We start from the raw sequence: 18,409 nt of genomic DNA on the forward strand, positions 1-18,409 counted from the left end.
ACAAGTAATACCCGGTACATACAGACTACAGACTCACGGCAGTAATATAATGTCCAAAATATACTTCACACTTGCACACAATCTCCGATATACCGTAGTTAACATACTTTATGATTTGTGAATAGTCTTATTTTTTGTCAAAATACTAATACAGCAATGTAAGCATACCATTCCAACCCCGACATGGTTTTGGTTTCTGCCAAGCGTACTTTCGTAGTACGTACCTGGTACCATGCTAAAACCCCTGTTACTGTTTAAATAAAGTTTACTACTCTCTGACCTACACATTAATTAAATAACAAATCGAAGCAAAACAATACATATGGAGAACGAAGTCCGTATACATTTATTGGAAATGCCTGATGAAATAATCGAAGGAATAATGTCTTACCTTTCATTTCACGAAGCCAGTGAAGCAAGAAGGGTATGTTTAAAGTTTATAACAAATGTTGAAGATGCGACTTATTTGTGTATTTTCGGATAACATTATTTCGGAAACAAAAGTTCAATCTGGGAAGTCGGATATCTAGAAGTATCGGACGATATTGTTTGAGCATCGATTTCTATGATTTTTACTTACTTGTACCGAATCCGTATTGGAGTATTGTTGGATGGAATACTTGTCTGAATCTAGAGTGTGTTTTAATTAACTCAGTAACTAGTCAATATAAATTGCCGCCATATAGCATGTTCATCCGTTGTATCGACCCTCTTATTACTCATAACGGGTTTAGCGGGTTTAAAGTTAATAATTAATACATTGATTTTGTATTTGTTTTGTTGATTATCATGTAAGCTGTCAATTCTAGGTGAAAGACCGAACAAAAATATAAACGGTATCGGTTTACATTAACCGGACTTACCTCCCTCTGCTGCTCCATGCCATTCGAGCGCTGTCTCATTGTATCGCCACTCGTGATTGGTTGCTATTTATTATAGGAAAGGGCAAGAGTTCATGCTACAATTCATATCGCAAAGTGAAGTACAACTTCTGAACGTAACAGGGGCAACGAAAAAGTTAAAAGAAGTAACTCGGTTTAGGATATCAAGTAGTTTTTTTAAGTATATATAATCAATTTGTAACAGAAAGCGTATTCAAACATAAAATACGCAATTCAATACACAATTGTAACCAATAACAAATGAACAATTAAACCAACAATTAACTATTTAAGTCAATGTTTTCCAACGGTAAAGGTTAATTTCACAAATCGTCTTGACATTTTGGACAAAAGAATTGACTATTCCGCCTCACGACCCGAACTGAAGTGCAGAATGCAAGATGCACCCAACCATCGCACTTGTCGCACTGGGCCCAATTTACAATCTTCAGACAAGGTTGATTGCGTAGTGTAGGCGGTGTGATCTGGTTGCACATACAGCACGGAATGTCATCGTCCAATTCTTCATCTGAGTCAGACAGATCATGAAATTAATTTCAAATGGGATTTATCCCACTTGTTGATGGCATCTGAATTTCACGAGTTTGTATGGCATTCAAGGTGTCTTGGCTTTCATTATTTTTTTTCAATTTGTTGTCCCGATGTTTTTGATATTGTTTAAGTTCCGAATGAAACACGTCATTTGTTATTTCTTTTCCACCAGACGACGGCTTCTTCACCGTCCCATCCTTTTGTTCATCTTTCTTCATGCGACATGAACATTTACACATCGGACATGCTTTGTTGATAGAACAAAGGTCCTGCGATGTTTTGATGTGTTGTTCCATGAACAGCTTCACTGCTTCTTCTCCGCCTTTTAAAGCCTTCACTTTTCCGATTGGGTCCTTTTCGCGAAAGCTTTCACAAGGGAATAGTTTTTCGTTTTGTCACAACATCATTTGCATAGGGGAAAATGCCTGACTTTCGGAAAGCCGACTGTATGTTTGCGGGTGTCATTGACTTTAGGTAGGCTTTACTAGCTAGTGCGCAAAGTTCATACCTAGTAATTTGCTGCCCCATGTTTTTTGTCAAAAACGATGCGCATTCCGCATTGTAGTACGTTTTGAAGGGTCCAAAAACGCCTACATCCAACGGCTGGAGAAGATGGGAGGTATGAGCAGGTAGCACAAACAGAACTACGTTATGGCTCTTGGCCCATTCAATGGTGTCTATCGAAACATGTGAAGCATGTCCGTCGTAAATCAACAATGCATGTTGATTGGGATTGGCGTTCATGTTGCCGACGTGTGGAAGAAAGTGGTTTTGGAGAAATTCCTTAAATATCGTTCCATTTATCCAGCCGGATTCGGACATTGTGCAGTATGCTCCCGCTGATGCGCCGCTCATTAATGCAGGATCTAATCGCTTCCCCTTGAATATGAAGAACGGCGGGAGTGCATTTCCAATGGCATTTGCGCATCCAATTATGGTCGTTGTGGTGGAACGTGGTGAAGTTATGGTCTGTGCTTTGACACCAACGGGAGCAATAATGTTTGGAGGTCTGTGTTCTGGGGTTATGCCGGTTTCGTCCATATTGAAGATTAAGTGTGGTTTGTCTAGGAGATTGTACGTTGTCAATGTGTTGAGTAGATTTTTAAAGTAGATGTCAACAGCTTGCGGCGTTGCTGACTTGGCCCGTGTACTCTCCAGCCTCTTAGCAGAAAGCGAAGCGATTTGGTGTTCCCATCTGTGAAGAAATCCGTAAAGCCAATTGTTGCTCATTGGTTTGTTGTTCTTTTTTCTTCCAAATGAGAGGACCAGGTCGCCTGCCAGTGTTTTTAGCCTCTCATTGGTGAGTCCGTACCCAAGCTGCGCTAGTGTTTCCACGTAATCAACAAGTACCCGCTCCTCATCGAGACTCAAAATAGGGGCCCCGCCAACTACTGCTTCATCGTGATTCACATGGCCAGACACCCTATCTCTAAGCATTGTACGGGGAACACCAAACATTCTGGCTGCCGTTTTAACTTTAACGCCTTTCTCGTGGACTGCTTTATACGCGAGGTTCAATGACTCGATATCATATTGATGCCTCTTTATTTTATTTATTAAAAACCTATTGGGCTTTTCCTGAAAGGAAAATTTTATCTTTAAAATGTGTATTTTGTATTCACTCACTCACTCGCCTAGTCACTCACTCACTCACTCGCCCAGTCACTCACTCACTCGCCCAGTCACTCACTCACTCGCCCAGTCACTCACTCACTCGCCCAGTCACTCACTCACTCGCCCAGTCACTCACTCACTCACTCGCCCAGTCACTCACTCACTCGCCCAGTCACTCACTCAATCGCCCAGTCACTCACTCACTTGCCCAGTCACTCACCCTACTCATGCACACACTTTTCTCAAAAACAATTTAGATATTTTTGGATTTATGGTCACGTCATAATAAATGAGAGTAAAATTACAAAGGCAATTTGCGCGTTAATTTTTGGACGTGAATGTGGTGTATTTGAAGCGGTAGATTACAGCTACTGAACTATTGTATACATAAAGCATCTGCATGCGGTGAACAGGCACTGTCAAGGTTAGCCTAGGATGCAAAAAGATTCGCAGAAGTAGACGGTAAATATTGGGAATTAAAACATTTTAGAGTGATAAGTATTTTTTGAAACTCCAGTGTTTTTAATACGATTAAATGTGTTATACCTGTTTTTTACGCATGATTTCAATGTTGAAAGGCAAAATACGTCTGCTTGCAATAAACGAACCGTATTCGGACAACTTTGGATAAGCGCGAGCCTTGATTCTTATCGATTTTCATTACGTGACGATACGATGAGGAGGGGCGATACGATGAGAGAAAGTGATAGTCTTTTGATGATTTTTGCTTTGGCAGACTCTTGGTGTCAATAGTCCACTCTATCTTTTCAAAAGCGAAAGTTTTCCTTTTGTCTATATTGATGCGCAAGGAATTTGGTGCGCAACATTCAAGCCCTGATATCAGACAGTTAATATCAACGGATTGCAATAATATTTACATACCTGTGTAGATAATTCATTTCTCAATAATGTTCCGTAAGAATTATGTAATGAATCTTTCAATTTTGCACGCCTGACCAATTTAAATCAACACACTACTCACATTTTCCATTCCAATCGCTGTGCCCGCTGTATACCGCAGGTAGATTTTAATCGATGACGCAGCCTATTACACTGTAATGCCTTCTTCTGATTGGTTGATATTTAAATATTTCATAACATGACGAGAGGTCACTGTTTGTATTGTGATTTAAGCAGAAGTTTAATTGAAACAAATTATGCCTTTTAACTTCAATTCAACGCTATTTGAGGTAAAAATGGACTTATTAACTAAAACTTTATGAGTTGGTTATGTTATTTTGCAATGTTAAGCATATTGATAAAATAGCATTGTATTCATTTTTCGTTATGATTTTTACAGACCGGAGTTTCAGCGTTCAGATTTAATCTGAACGCGAAATATTTCAGCTAACTCGGTAACTAGCATGTCTAAACGTTGTATTGGCCCTCTTAATGAAAACATTGGAATTTTGGTAGTGTTTTTCCCAGGCCATTTTAGCGTGGCGAAAAGCCATGCTGCCCTCCCGGATTGCCACGCTGCCCTTTTCAAAGACAAATTTCGCCACGCGCCCTTTTTTTCAAAGGCAAATTTCGACACGCGCCCTTATCGATAACATCTTTATTGCCTTACGATATAACTTGGTCCGCAAACTCAGCTTCCGTGATTGTCTGTGACGCTCCGACTGTGCTTGATTTACTCGAGAAACGTCAACGTCTAATCGACTTTATTTAATTGAGCAGATTTAATCTATAACAGTGCTCGATTTATAGGTAGGTCTTACTGACTGCTCCAAAGTTGTGAATTAGTCATGCGTGAATAACCCCGTGTCAGTATCAATCGATAATGCCGGAGGCTATGTTACTCCAAGCGCACTTTTCGCTCGGCAATGTATACTCCTCCACGATATAATCATTACTTCGGAGACTTTTGATGAAAAACTCGATGTTATTCTCGTGGCAATTGTGCTTTGCATGCATTATTCAGTTATATCAATACATATATTTTTACGCATAATAACATTAAAATTCACAAACAAATTTAATCTTTATCGTTTTCGTCTTTAAGATAATAAGATCTAATTATTGAAATAATTACTGAGACGTATACCAATTTAACAAAATGCGAATCGGGTATACGATTTAACGTTGCTATGCGCACCTGTCGCTTACATAATTTGACATTTTATCAACATGGCGGACCATACAGAATTAAATTGTGACTCGGCAAAAATGGCAAATAACGTCGTAAACGATCGAATTAACAACGGGGATTATACATTAAGAAGGAATTAATGAAATGTCTGTGATAATCAACGATGCATAAAAATGTTTTAGATAGCAACAACATTATTTATTTATTTGTAATCTACTCGGCGGATTTATGTCACGGAAACGAGTGTTTGCATATTGTTAGCGATCAATTTACTCGCAATGTTATTTTAAACATCTGTCGAGTTTATTGTTAGAAAATGGGATAAGACAAACACGGTTTCATTTATATGTTAGTGGATCTGTGTATAGTCAGATTCATATGCATATATTGCTTTATTATGTTTGTCGTGCTGTACAGTTTATTGAAACAGCATGGAACTTAAATGTACATTGCAAGGTAAATATATTTATATAAATCATAGTAAGTTAAATACATCTATTACCATTAAATGTGCTTGTTTATATGTTATTTTTTCCACAACTGCTTCTGATGCGATTACATGGTTCCCCGTAATTAGGTATTCACTGAACGTTTTTGCCCTTTTTTGCCTAAACTGCGCGCTAAAATGCCCTTTTTGAAAGTAATGCGCCATGCCCCTTTGCCCTCCTGGGAAAAACACTATTTGGAAGTGAACGAATGCAAAAACATGCATGTGTTATATGTTAATTTATAGTTAAATGTGTATTCTAGGACATAACAACGAAAACTGCATTTAAATCGGTAATGTTTTGACAAAATACTTGCTAGACTTACCTGGCTTTCCTTTGACCCGAGCTCCCGGGTTTTGATGCTTGAAAATTACAGAAAACCCTTGTTTGACTCGTGAGAAAATGACGTCATGCATCACATTTAACCCGGGGGTATATACCGACTTGGGTTAATGAGATCAAAAGTTGTTAAGACGAAGTGATAATTGGCTTGGGGCGGAGTATCTCTTTTGGTAGACACTAACCGTTATCGCCCATTTCCAATCATTGAAGCACAAGTCCACCCAGTAGGCGGAGTTTGGCCCATTGAGAAATCTAGTAATGACCAATTATAACACTGCTGGTTTGATGACGCGTAATAAACATTCAATTCTTTATCACAGGGTTTGTTATCAGCTGTTTGCGGTAAAGACATGTATTTAACCCACCAAAACAGAATGGACTCAACCGTGTCAGTTTAAGTAATATTCAATATAAAATAATAACATCTTTAATCCACAAAACACTGTAAAGCCTATTTTGAGAAATACTTCCACAATATGTCAGAATGTATTTCCAAAGCTGAATACACCCAATCCTGTTTTACTTCATGTTTGCTCCGTTCAAATACGCGCGAAAGTTATGCTGGACAACGTCACATTACACGCTTTGCATCAGAGTTGCTAAAATTAATGATTTAACCGGTAACTGACCTTGTGGCAAAGTGACAAATTTGGATGCTGCCAATTAATTATAACATAGTCGTAATAATTGACCATTTGAGACAGCATAGAAAAACAGCTGTTTGTCGCACGTCTTCGGTGAAGATGGCACATTAAATAATTAAACCCAGATTTGAGCCGTACAGGGTCGATTTTTTAGATGAATGTAAATCCGAGTTTAAGGCGAGGGGGGAGGGGGAATTTATTTCAGATTTCTGATGGCAAGCGGCTGGCACTGAGCAGTTTTGAGCAGTAACTGACGAGACATATTCGCTTCATTCCGAAACTTGTAACTGTGTACCATTCTACGAACGTTGCTGATCAGGGCTCGCGCTGTCGTTCACCATTTGCGAAAATATTGAGAAATTGGCTCAAGAAAATTCTGATTTGCGAAAATGCTAAAATCTCGCAAATCTTCATTGAAATTATCCGCCATTTAAATCCAGACTGGTTTTCTATAGTTTTCTCTTTGTTTCATTAAAAGTGTTCGCAAATCGAACATTAAACGAAAACCGGTCTGCACCAGAACATGAGACATTGCTTGACCTTATTGTTATTGAAGCGCACGTGGTAGCTGGCCAATCAACATTGAGTTCGCTCACGCATAATATTGGGTCAATCATGCGTAGACACTTTGAATACACAGTTGATATTGTCGTCTGCCAACAATTTATCAGTCGCTGGCAAATGTCGTATTTAAAGATAAACAAATGACAAGAGCAACAATAAATAATTTCCAAGCTGATCACTTTAGACCTGTGTACCGACTATCGATCTGAATAGTATCCTAAGACAAATAAGAAAAAGAAACAAATTGTACGTTAAACAGAAAACTGGCAGTCCCAGGGTCAAACAACAGTATAGAAAACTCAGAAATCAGGTTAAAAATAAGATAAATCAGGCTCACAACAGTTACCTTGAATACGTACTCGAAGCGCAGTCCGGTGATCCAGACACCCCCCATACAGGTCAAAATTTCTCCCGTAAGAAGCTCTTCTCCACAATCAAAAATGCTAAACAGGATACCCAAGGTATCGCTCCTCTACTGGAAAAGGATAATCTCATCACTGATAGCAAGGGTCAAGCAAACTTCCTCAATCGCCAATTTCAGTCCGTCTTCACCCCAATGAATCCTCTAAAATTAGGTCAACTCTGTTTAATGAAAGCCCAATCCCTGTTTAGCAACACCCCTAAGACAAAATACCCCAAAATGCCTGAAATCTCCATAAGTGTAAGTGGTGTCCAAAAGCTTCTGTCCAACTTGCAGATTGGCAAAGCTTGCGGCCCTAACAATATCAAGCCTATTGTCCTAAAAAATCTAAGCGTACAAATTGCCCCCTTGGTTACCAGAATCTTTCAAAAATCTCTAGACACAGGCACTGTCCCCTCCGACTTGATCAAGGCGAACGTCACCCCCCTTTTCAAAAAAGGCGACAAAAGTAACCCCGCTAACTATAGGCCGATTTCACTGACATGTGTTCTTTGCAAAGTCATGGAACATATCGTCGCCTCAAACATCACCAAACACTTCCAGGTCAACAACATTCTTTTCCATCTCCAGCATGGCTTTAGGTCAAAACTGTCATGCGAGACACAGCTCATAGGACTTGTAGAGGACTTATCCAGGAACCTTATTCATGGTCAACAAACAGATCTAATACTCCTGGATTTCTCGAAAGCGTTCGACAAGGTCAATCACATGAAGTTACTCTACAAACGGCACCAACACGGCATCCAAGATAGCACATTACAATGGGTCAAATCTTTCCTTATAGGTCGACTTCAGTCTGTCTTAGTAAATGGTGACAATTCAGACGAGGTTCCAGTCACATCAGGTGTCCCCCAGGGCTCTGTTCTCCGCCCTCTCCTCTTCTTGCTCTACATAAACGATCTGCCAGAAAACATAGTCGCACAGATCCGGTTATTTGCTGATGACACTGCTGTCTACATCACGGTCAACAATCCCACTGAACAAAATACCCTGCAAGAAGATATAGATCGGCTACAAAAATTGGAACACTCTTGGGATATGGAATTTAATCCTTCCAAGTGTACGGTTATGAACATCACCAGGTCAAAACGTCCCTACAAATCCACTTACACACTCCACGGTCATACCTTTGAAACAGTTAGTGATGCTAAATACTTGGGTGTTAGCATCACATCTGACCTCAGCTGGAATAAACACATAAACCAGGTTACTGCAACAGCCAGTCAAACACTTAACTTCATCAAACGCAACATTCCCATAAAACACCAAGGCATTAGAGAATTTGCCTTCAAAACCCTGGTCCACCCACAACTTGAGTATAGCAGCTCAGTGTGGAGCCCACACACACAACACAACGTAAACTAGAAATGGCGCGGCAGAGGCCGACGCGTATCCCCACGCCGAATGTTTGACCTAGGTGTGCCCCAGGGTTGGTAACGGGGCCATGCATAGCTGAGATTGACCGTATTGTCATAAGAGAAGTTCATCATCAATTAGAAGTGAATTGGTGTAGAAATGAAGAAGTTATAGTAAAAGGCAATTTTGGGTGGGTGTGACATATGTGGGCAGGGCGCTCCAGGGTTGGTAATTGTGCCATGCATAGTTGAGATTGACCGTATTGTCATAAGAGAAGTTCAGTATCAATTTGAAGTGAATCGGTATAGAAATGAAGAAATTATAGTAAAAGGCAATTTTGGGCGGGTGTGGTCTATGTGGGCGGGGCCCCAGGGTTGGTAATGGGGCCATGCATAGTTGAGATTGACCGTATTGTCATAAGAGAGGTTCAGTATCAATTTGAAGTGAATCGGTGTAGAAATGAAGAAATTATAGTAAAAGGCAATTTTGGGTGGGTGTGGTCTATGTGGGCGGGGCGCCCCAGGGTTGGTAATGGGGCCATGCATAGTTGAGATTGACTGTATTGTCATAAGAGAAGTTCAATATCAATTTGAAGTGAATCGGTGTAGAAATGAAGAAATTATAGTAAAGGCAATTTTGGGTGGGTGTGGTCTATGTGGGCGGGGCCCCAGGGTTGGTTATGGGGCCATGCATAGTTGAGATTGACCCTAATGTCATAAGAGAAGTTCAGTATCAATTTGAAGTGAATCCGTGTAGAAATGAAAAAATTATAGTAAATGGAATTTTTTGGTGGGTGTGGCCTATGTGGGCGGGCGCCCCAGGGTTGGGATTGGGGCCATGCATGGTTGAGATTGACCGTATTGTCATAAGAGAGGTCCAGTATCAATTTGAAGTGAATCGGTGTAGAAATAAAGAAGTAAATGTAAAATAACCTAAAAAAATGAGTGATAATTTCTGACGCTGCCCCACCCCAACCGCTATAACTTTTGACCCAGGGGTCAGATCAAAATTCCAAATAGTGCAGGGTCGCACATATGCTCATAGCTACCATGTGTGTAAGTTTCAAGGTTCTAGTGCTTTTAGTGTAGGAGGAGATAGTGGCCAGGACGGACGGACAGACAGACAGACGGACGGACGGCGGAGATAACCACAATATCCCCACCTTTTTTTCAAAAAGCGTGGGGATAACAAGATCGAGAAGGTCCAACACAGGGCCGCTCGATGGGTTATAACTGATTACTCATATCACAACAGTGTCACACACATGCTAGACAAATTAGGGTGGCGTTCACTTGAGAACAGAAGGTATGACTCCCGGCTACTGATGTTCTATAAAATTGTCCACGGACTGGTTGCTGTACCAATGCCTTCCTACGTCACTCCTCCGACCCGGCTCACTAGACATTTGCACCCTCTTTCATTCAGACAAATCTCCACTCCAAGCAACTACTATAAATTCTCCTATCCAGCGGTTATTCCAGCCACTATTGTCCTATGGAACTCTCTACCAGCCAATATTGTACAGGCACCTAACCTGGACCAGTTCAGGCTGGGGGTGACCAAACTAGACCACAGTTTCTAAGCAGGTTGGCTGTTTTTAACCTTTTATCTGTATATTCCTTCTTTTAACTAACACTATCACCTTTGTTTCTATGTCTCACAAATACATTATGTATTACTTTTTATCTCCTATACACTTCTTCCTTAATTTCCTAGCACTGACACGCGCCTGCTTGTAATGCTAATTGTTGGCGACTAGCAGTATATATAGATAGATAGATAAAATTAAAGAATAATCATTAAATAATTAGTTCTATGTTGATGAATGATGTTACACTTTTCAGACAATTATCGACGTTATCGTTTGAAATAGAAGGTGATAATGAAGTAGTTGTACCCACAAGCTATGCTATTGTAAAAATAAATGTCAACCAAATGGTATATTTATTACATATTTGCTAGGCTACCGATTTTCATTTTCTGCAATCAAACGATATGCAAAATTTATATCAAGTGCAGAACGCATACAATTTTTCGGACTGTCGTTTTCGGCTACATTATTTTTCGCTGATTTAAATTTATTTTCGGAGTTCTTTATAGAAGAAATAGAATGCCGAATACACATGCGGTAATACAGACGATGTGGTTTATATCATTTAGAGTTGTAGTCACTTGAAATTGAAATCGGAAAGACTATAACAAAGAACAATTTGTAAGTCTCTGGGTGGGGTGGGTGGCTTCGCTTTTTATTCCTGTTGGTTTCCTGGTTCTAAGACCTCCGGCCTAATTTTCAGGATTTCAAATTTAGGACAACATACTACACTGTAAAGTGTACATGTACACATTAATTTATGTTTGTACTTTGAAAAGTACCATAATAAATTATTTCTTTATTGAAAACTGCATGTTAAATTATATGTGATATGCCCTTGTTGTCATAAAAGAAATATGAACAAGTTGATAGTATATATTATTATTTCAAAACCAATTTTTCGCGCGCCAAAAAACGAAATCTGGTTGGCTCAAAGAAATTTTGGGTCAGCGCTAGTCCTGTTAATGTCTGCCATCTATAAATGATCTATAAGCAAAGTAAAGCACCAGGGCCGGGGCGGCCCTCAATCTGTCAAATTCACGGCCGAAATTCGGCCGCATTCCCACACCTGAAAAGTATACTTTTTTCCCCTGTTGGGAGGAAAAATTCCCCTAAAAAAAAATTTAAAAAAAATTATTATTTTTTAATAGATAGATGTGTCTCATGATTATTATATCTCAATTCTATTTTAATTTAATCTTGTCAAACATACTTAATTATGAAAAAGCAATGAATATAGTGCAAACACGTACAAATGTAATAATTAGAGAGTAAGTAAAAAATCCCCCAAAAAGGGAAACGCCGCGAAAATTCCCCCTGCTATGGGTAATGACCCGCTTCCCCTAAAATGGATTATGGGCCCTGAGCACTTCAAAATCATACTTTAAAACAATGTGTCAACCGAATTATAATATTGATCGCGTATTTGCTTAATGTGCAAAAGATGTATCTCAGCATGATTTCGGACAGTCGTTTTCGGATACGGTACAATTCGTCGATTTTTATTTATTTTCAACGTTCTTTATAACATTTTTAAAAAATGACGAATACACATGCGGTGTAACGGATGGTCTGATTGATAAAATTTCGCATTGTACTCACAAGAAATTGCACATAGAAAGACAATAAAAAATAACAATAAGCTAGCTAGGGCTCGAGGGGCTATGCCCTCTATTTCCTTTATCTTATGGTCTCAGACTCTCTGCTTAATTTTCCGGATTTCGAATTTGGGACAATTGACACCCCTGATATATCTTATGTCAGAACCTGTGCGTGTTTTTTTTTCGTATTGATTTCACTATGCTCACAATGTTGGTCAGAATGTATGTTTACATTGTGTCTTTTATTGATTGGAATATAAGAAATATATGTTAAGATATTTGTTAATATGTTGCTTTTTCAGGCCTTTTCCGCTCTATTTTGGGAAAACGCCACACTGGAATTTCAGGAATTTCGCGTCGTGAAAAAAAACATTTTGGGAAAAAAATAATCGCAAAAACTGGCTCAATTGGGAAAAACAATCGCATGTAAATAGTGTTTCTTATATTTCAAAGAAGACGTTAACTGGTAAATAACGACTATTTTGATAACACATTATTAAAATTTTACAAAATATTATGAACATGTGTCACTGTGATAAGTGCAGGTTTTTTTATCTGATTTTGGGGAAAGGGCCTGGCCTTTTTTGAGGGGAAAAAAATCTTTAATTTAATTTTGCAATATTTTTCTATTTTCTACACTGGATAAGGTTAAATTATATAGATCTTTCTATTTAAAGGCTTAAAGGCTTTTTTTTTTTGGAATTGGGATTTTTTTTTCAATTGGGAACAAACAACCAGATTTGCATTGGAAATGGTGCCGAAATTTGGACCCGTTGCATAGGGTGGAAAAGGCCTGTTTTTATATATTATATCTCAGTAATTTGCTTAAAGAACAGAAGATCATGGACTCTCTTGCGTTATTATTATGACTCATACAAATTTGATTTTGACTCTTGAAAATATGGTCCCAAGAGTCATTGACTCTTGAGATTTGAGGTCTATGGAAAGCCCTGGCAGTGTTTTTTTTTACACTTACAGGGGAATGGTGGCGGGGCCCGTCCAAAGGGGAAAAAATGCGTCGTTTTTAGGAAAAGGGGAAAATTAAAAATTCACTTGTTTATATGTAATGATATTTATGATATTAATACACATGTTTGAATGAATATAATATTCACAGCTGAATGTCTTTGTCCTTTTTATGTCCCCCACTATAGTTGTGGGGGACATATTGTTTTTGCCCTGTCTGTTGGTCCGTTGGTCTGTTGGTCTGTTTGCGCCAACTTTAACATTTTGCAATAACTTTTGCTATATTGAAGATAGCAACTTCATATTTGGCATGCATGTGTATCTCATGAAGCTGCACATTTTGAGTGGTGAAAGGTCAAGGTAATCCTTCAAGGTCAGAGGTCAAATATATGTGGCCAAAATCACTCATTTTATGAATACTTTTGCAATATTGAAGATAGCAGCTTGATATTTGGCATGAATGTGTATCTCATGGAGCTGCACATTTTGAGTGGTGAAAGGTCAAGGTCATCCTTCAAGGTCAGAGGTCAAATATATGTGGCCCCAATTGCTTATTTTATTAATACTTTTGCAATATTGAAGATAGCAACTTGATATTTGGCATGCATGTGCATCTCATGGAGCTGCACATTTTGAGTGGTGAAAGGTCAAGGTCATCCTTCAAGGTCAGAGGTCAAATATATGTGGCCCAAATCACTTATTTTATGAATACTTTTGCAATATTGAAGATAGCAACTTGATATTTGGCATGCATGTGTATCTCATAGAGCTGCACATTTTGAGTGGTGAAAGGTCAAGGTCATCCTTCACAAGGTCAAGGTCATCCTTCAAGGTCAAACATCATATAGGGGACATTGTGTTTCACAAACACATCTTGTTTTAAAAATTAAAATATATATCAATGATTTTTTCAACATTTAAGTTTCAGACAGTTCAGCCTTGGACATGCACTGTCTCAGTTTTCTTAGCCATTTTGAGTCTTATTGGGATCTTTCAAATCGATAAAATGGCAAATTTGAGCATTTTTTATCAATAAAATGGACTAAATTGGAATGATTTTATCAACAAATATTGACACAATATAGATACATCAGGTCTTTTGTTTGCCATTTTTGGGAGAAAATGCAATTAATGTGAAAAGTCCACTGATTTGGGGAAAACTTAATACAACTCTTTATAATTATTCAAAATAATATAAATTATAGCTATATACTTTTTTAGTTGTTTATGAAATAAAATGGAGATATATTTATCATGATTATGAGACAGTTCTTTCTAAAAAAAAAAAAAAAAAATTTTTTTTTTTTTTTTTTTTAACTTCTGGAGGGGATTTTTTTAGAAAATGGGGGAAAAATATATTCTCTTTTTTGAGGAATATCGGCCCCAAAATTGCCTTAAAAAAAACAACACTGCCTGGACTTAGCTCCCTTCAGTAATCTGTTTCAAGTACCGACCCTCTCATAGTATCGGCCCTTCTGATTGGTAGTTAAGATTTGTTACTATGCGCACATGCTTGTTCTTATTGGAAAAACAAAACTCTTGCTCGTTTTCTTTTTAAAATATCTTTACATTTTATTGAAAAATAAGCGGCATATAACACATTTAATAAAGCTACTTCTTATCCATTAACAAAGTACTTACGTGTGTGTTATGTTATTTAAAAATCGTAGCATCACCCTGGAATAAATATGATCTACTTTCAAATGAACACCGGAAATCATGAGAATGATCGTCGCAATTGTCAAGGATAACCATCAAATAAATAACAACTTCTAAAATTTGAAAAAATAGTAATTTTCCAGCACGTCTTGAAGGTTTTTTGTAAAAGGGCAGATACTATGAGGAGGGCCGATACTATGAAAGTAAGGGATAGTTGCAATAATCCTTCAATCCATCTCCCAGCTATTGACCCTTCGAGTCGCTGGGAGTTGCAACTGGTAAAGTAATATTCAATGTCAAGTCTCCTGCCGGAAATCTGGGCAATAGTTTAATTGGTAATATTAGCAACATAAACTATTCTTTGGCATAAACACAAACAGATCACTATGCACAAATTAAAACAACTAAGTACAGTACAGGCACCATATACTTAAACAAACGCCACTCGCCAAGGTGTTTATCTCACTCACTCACTGTGTTCGCTTACCAATATAAACCTCGCGATGGGTGTTCAGATCAAATGTCGCGGGGGCCGTTTTCCATAAGGCAAACACCGAGAATCACCGCGGACCCATATCTACCGCAGTGTTTGTGTTCGCAAAAAATAAATTAATTGAACATAAATGTATTGTATTGATCCCTTTCATTTAAAAGTGATAATGAATAATGTATTTCACACCCATGCCAATGACAGTGTTTTTTGTCTTTTTAAACGCTGCGTATTAAAAAAAACAACGTGTTCGCACCTAGCTGTAGGATACTGCACCTTGAGGAGTGATTATTGCGTGTTTGATTATGCAATTAACAGGTCGAAGCCATGGAGAACTCATAACTGATTGTAGTAATCGTATTATCCCGAGTCTCTTGATTCCCCGATACATACGTGTCAACGGTCTCAATTGCATACATGCAACTTCTCCCATCTTTATCCATTACTCAATAATCCCGATTTCCCTTTTTAAAAGCAAATTATGGGTGGGTAATAAAGACGATAAGAGTGCTAAAAAATGTCAATAACGCAAATGTCGAAATTTTTGAAAGTATCAAATGAATTTCGGCATTTGATTCTATTTAATCTATTACAGGTCTAAAAGATATCTATGTGTCATCATATTATAAGCCCCATGAAAATGACGCACAATCACTCCAAGAACTTTGGTTATCCATTGCTAAAATCCCCAAGAATAGCTTTATCTGGATCTTCGGAGACTTCAATATGCCAGACATGGACTGGCAAACAGATTCACCCAACCCGTCCTGTAAATTCAAAGAATTATATGAAAACTTCTCCGAAAATCTCATTAACTTCAATCTTGAGCAAATGGTCAAAATTTCCACTAGAAATAAAAATATCCTAGATCTCTTCCTTACAAACTCCCTTTCCATCGTGCATAACATCCAAACCCTTCCAAGCCTAGGATCGTCTGATCACGACATTGTTTTTCATGAACTTAATATTAAAAGAGGCCGCCCCATTCAAGCAAAGAGAAAGGTCAGATCATATAACAAGGCTGACTGGTCTGGTTTCAAAAAAGAGCTTTATTTTTTTCAGTTAAATTTGACCAGTTGGACCACACTGATCCAAATACCTCTTGGAACAGTCTCAAGGCCGAAATATATATACTCACCGAAAAATACATCCCATCTAGGTTAAGCAAGTCACGTGTGAATCTTCCTTGGATCTCGCATGCCATAGTCAAACTCATACGTAAAAGAGATAAACTTTACTCAAAGCTAAAAAGGTCTAAAACTCCAAACCCCCAAAAAGTCACACAATTCAAATCCCTTAAAGCCCAAATACAAAAGCAAATAAGGAGCTCGTATTGGTCCTATGTAGACACAGTTATCTTCACTGATAGTTCCAACCCAGGCCAAAAGAAAAAGTTTTACTCCTTCATCAAATCAAACAAAAATGAAAACTCAGGAGTAGCCCCACTAAGCAGTAACGGTCAAATCCACTCTGATCCAACCACAAAGGCCAACATACTAAATCAACAGTTTGAATCTGTCTTCTCCCGCCCCCAGCGTCTTAGTCTCAAAGTCTCAAACAACTTGCTAAGAGTGCCATACCTAATCTCTCCCATCCACCGATGCCCCCAATTAACATAACTGTCCAAGGAATTGATAAACTCCTAACTGGCCTAAATCCCAATAAAGCATCACGCCCAGATGAAATCTCCCCAAGGCTACTCAAAGAGCTGCACAGTGAAGTTGCCCAAATGCTTACAAGCATTTTCCAGAGGTCACTTGATACAGGAATTGTCCCAGATGACTGGAGACATGCAGTTATTTCCCCTGTCTATAAAAATGGTCAAAAGTCCAAAGCTAGTAACTATTGGCCCATTTCTCTCACCTGCATTGCATCCAAACTTATGGAACACATCCTAGTCTCAAACATTATGAAGTACTTTGACTCCCACAACATATTAAGCCCCCATCAGCACGGTTTTAGGTCAAAATGTAGCTGCGAGACCCAACTCATAGGTTTCACCCAGGAGATTGCTGACAATCTAGAACTCGGTCAGCAGTCTGATGTCATCATAATGGACTTCAGTAAAGCCTTTGACAAAGTACAACATGTAGATCACCGCAAATTAATCCACAAACTTAAACATCTTGGAATTAATAATGAGGTCTCCTCTTGGGTCCGCTCTTTTCTCCATAACAGGTCACAACAAGTTCTGGTCGAAGGTAAAAGCTCGGATAGGCTACCAGTCCTCTCCGGAGTGCCCCAGGGTTCGGTACTAGGCCCCTGCCTCTTCCTCGCCTACATAAATGACCTACCTGAAAGCATCAAAAGTCGGGCCTGCCTCTTTGCTAATGATACTGTGGTTTATCTAACCATCAAATCCTTATCTTCCGCAGAAAGCTTACAGCAGGACCTGCACCTCCTAGAGTTATGGGAGCGGGAATGGTCTATGGAATTTAATCCCGACAAGTGCGAGATCTAAAGAATCCATAAAAAACGAAAACCCCTCATATTCCCCTATAGGCTACATAACATGGAACTTAGATCAACCGAACAGTCCAAATATTTAGGAGTCACCTTAGGTCAAAATCTCAATTGGGCCCCTCACATAAACAACATTACCGCAATGGCCAAAAATACTCTCCGCTTCATCAAAAGGAATGTCAAAACTGGCAACAAAAAGGTCAAAGAAGCTGCTTACAAAACATATGTCCGCCCCCAAGTTGAATATTGTTCTACAGTCTGGGACCCCTGGCAGAAATACCTCACATACAAAATTGAAATGATTCAGAGATCAGCAGTCGTTACATACTAAATGACTACGGTTACACCAGCAGTGTCTCCGATATGATTTCGGCCCTAAATTGGAAAACCCTAGAATATAGAAGATGCCAGGCCACTCTTGTCATGTTCTTCAAAATCAGAAATGATTTAGTTGCCGTGGATCATCACTATATACAATCAAGCCCCAACCTACTAACCTATGTCAGTCGAATTCCCACCAGCTCTAGACCGCCTACTTCTGTTTTTAACTTTAGCTCTCTTGTTGATCTTTTTAACTTACTAATCCTTTGCACATAATTTTAAAAAAACTAACACGCTGTTTTCCAGACAAGCGTCTGTCAGTTATAATCGAGCACGATTGTAGACAGTATCAAGTTGAAGTTGA

The 18,409-nt window shown here is 38.7% G+C and overlaps 1 protein-coding gene across 1 annotated transcript in view; it reads left to right on the forward strand.

Moving 5' to 3' along the window:
• The first annotated feature begins 269 nt into the window (after nucleotides 1–269).
• The window catches only part of LOC127874701 (F-box only protein 28-like), a 31,869-nt gene continuing 13,729 nt past the window's right edge, over nucleotides 270–18,409 (forward strand). The window contains exon 1 of the mRNA XM_052419239.1: nucleotides 270–424. Within this exon, the coding sequence (XP_052275199.1) occupies nucleotides 323–424 (102 nt within the window). The 5' untranslated portion in view covers nucleotides 270–322. The remainder of the gene's footprint in view (nucleotides 425–18,409) is intronic.

The sequence above is a fragment of the Dreissena polymorpha genome, chromosome 3, assembly GCF_020536995.1.
Source record: "Dreissena polymorpha isolate Duluth1 chromosome 3, UMN_Dpol_1.0, whole genome shotgun sequence".
Lineage (NCBI taxonomy): Eukaryota > Metazoa > Mollusca > Bivalvia > Myida > Dreissenidae > Dreissena > Dreissena polymorpha.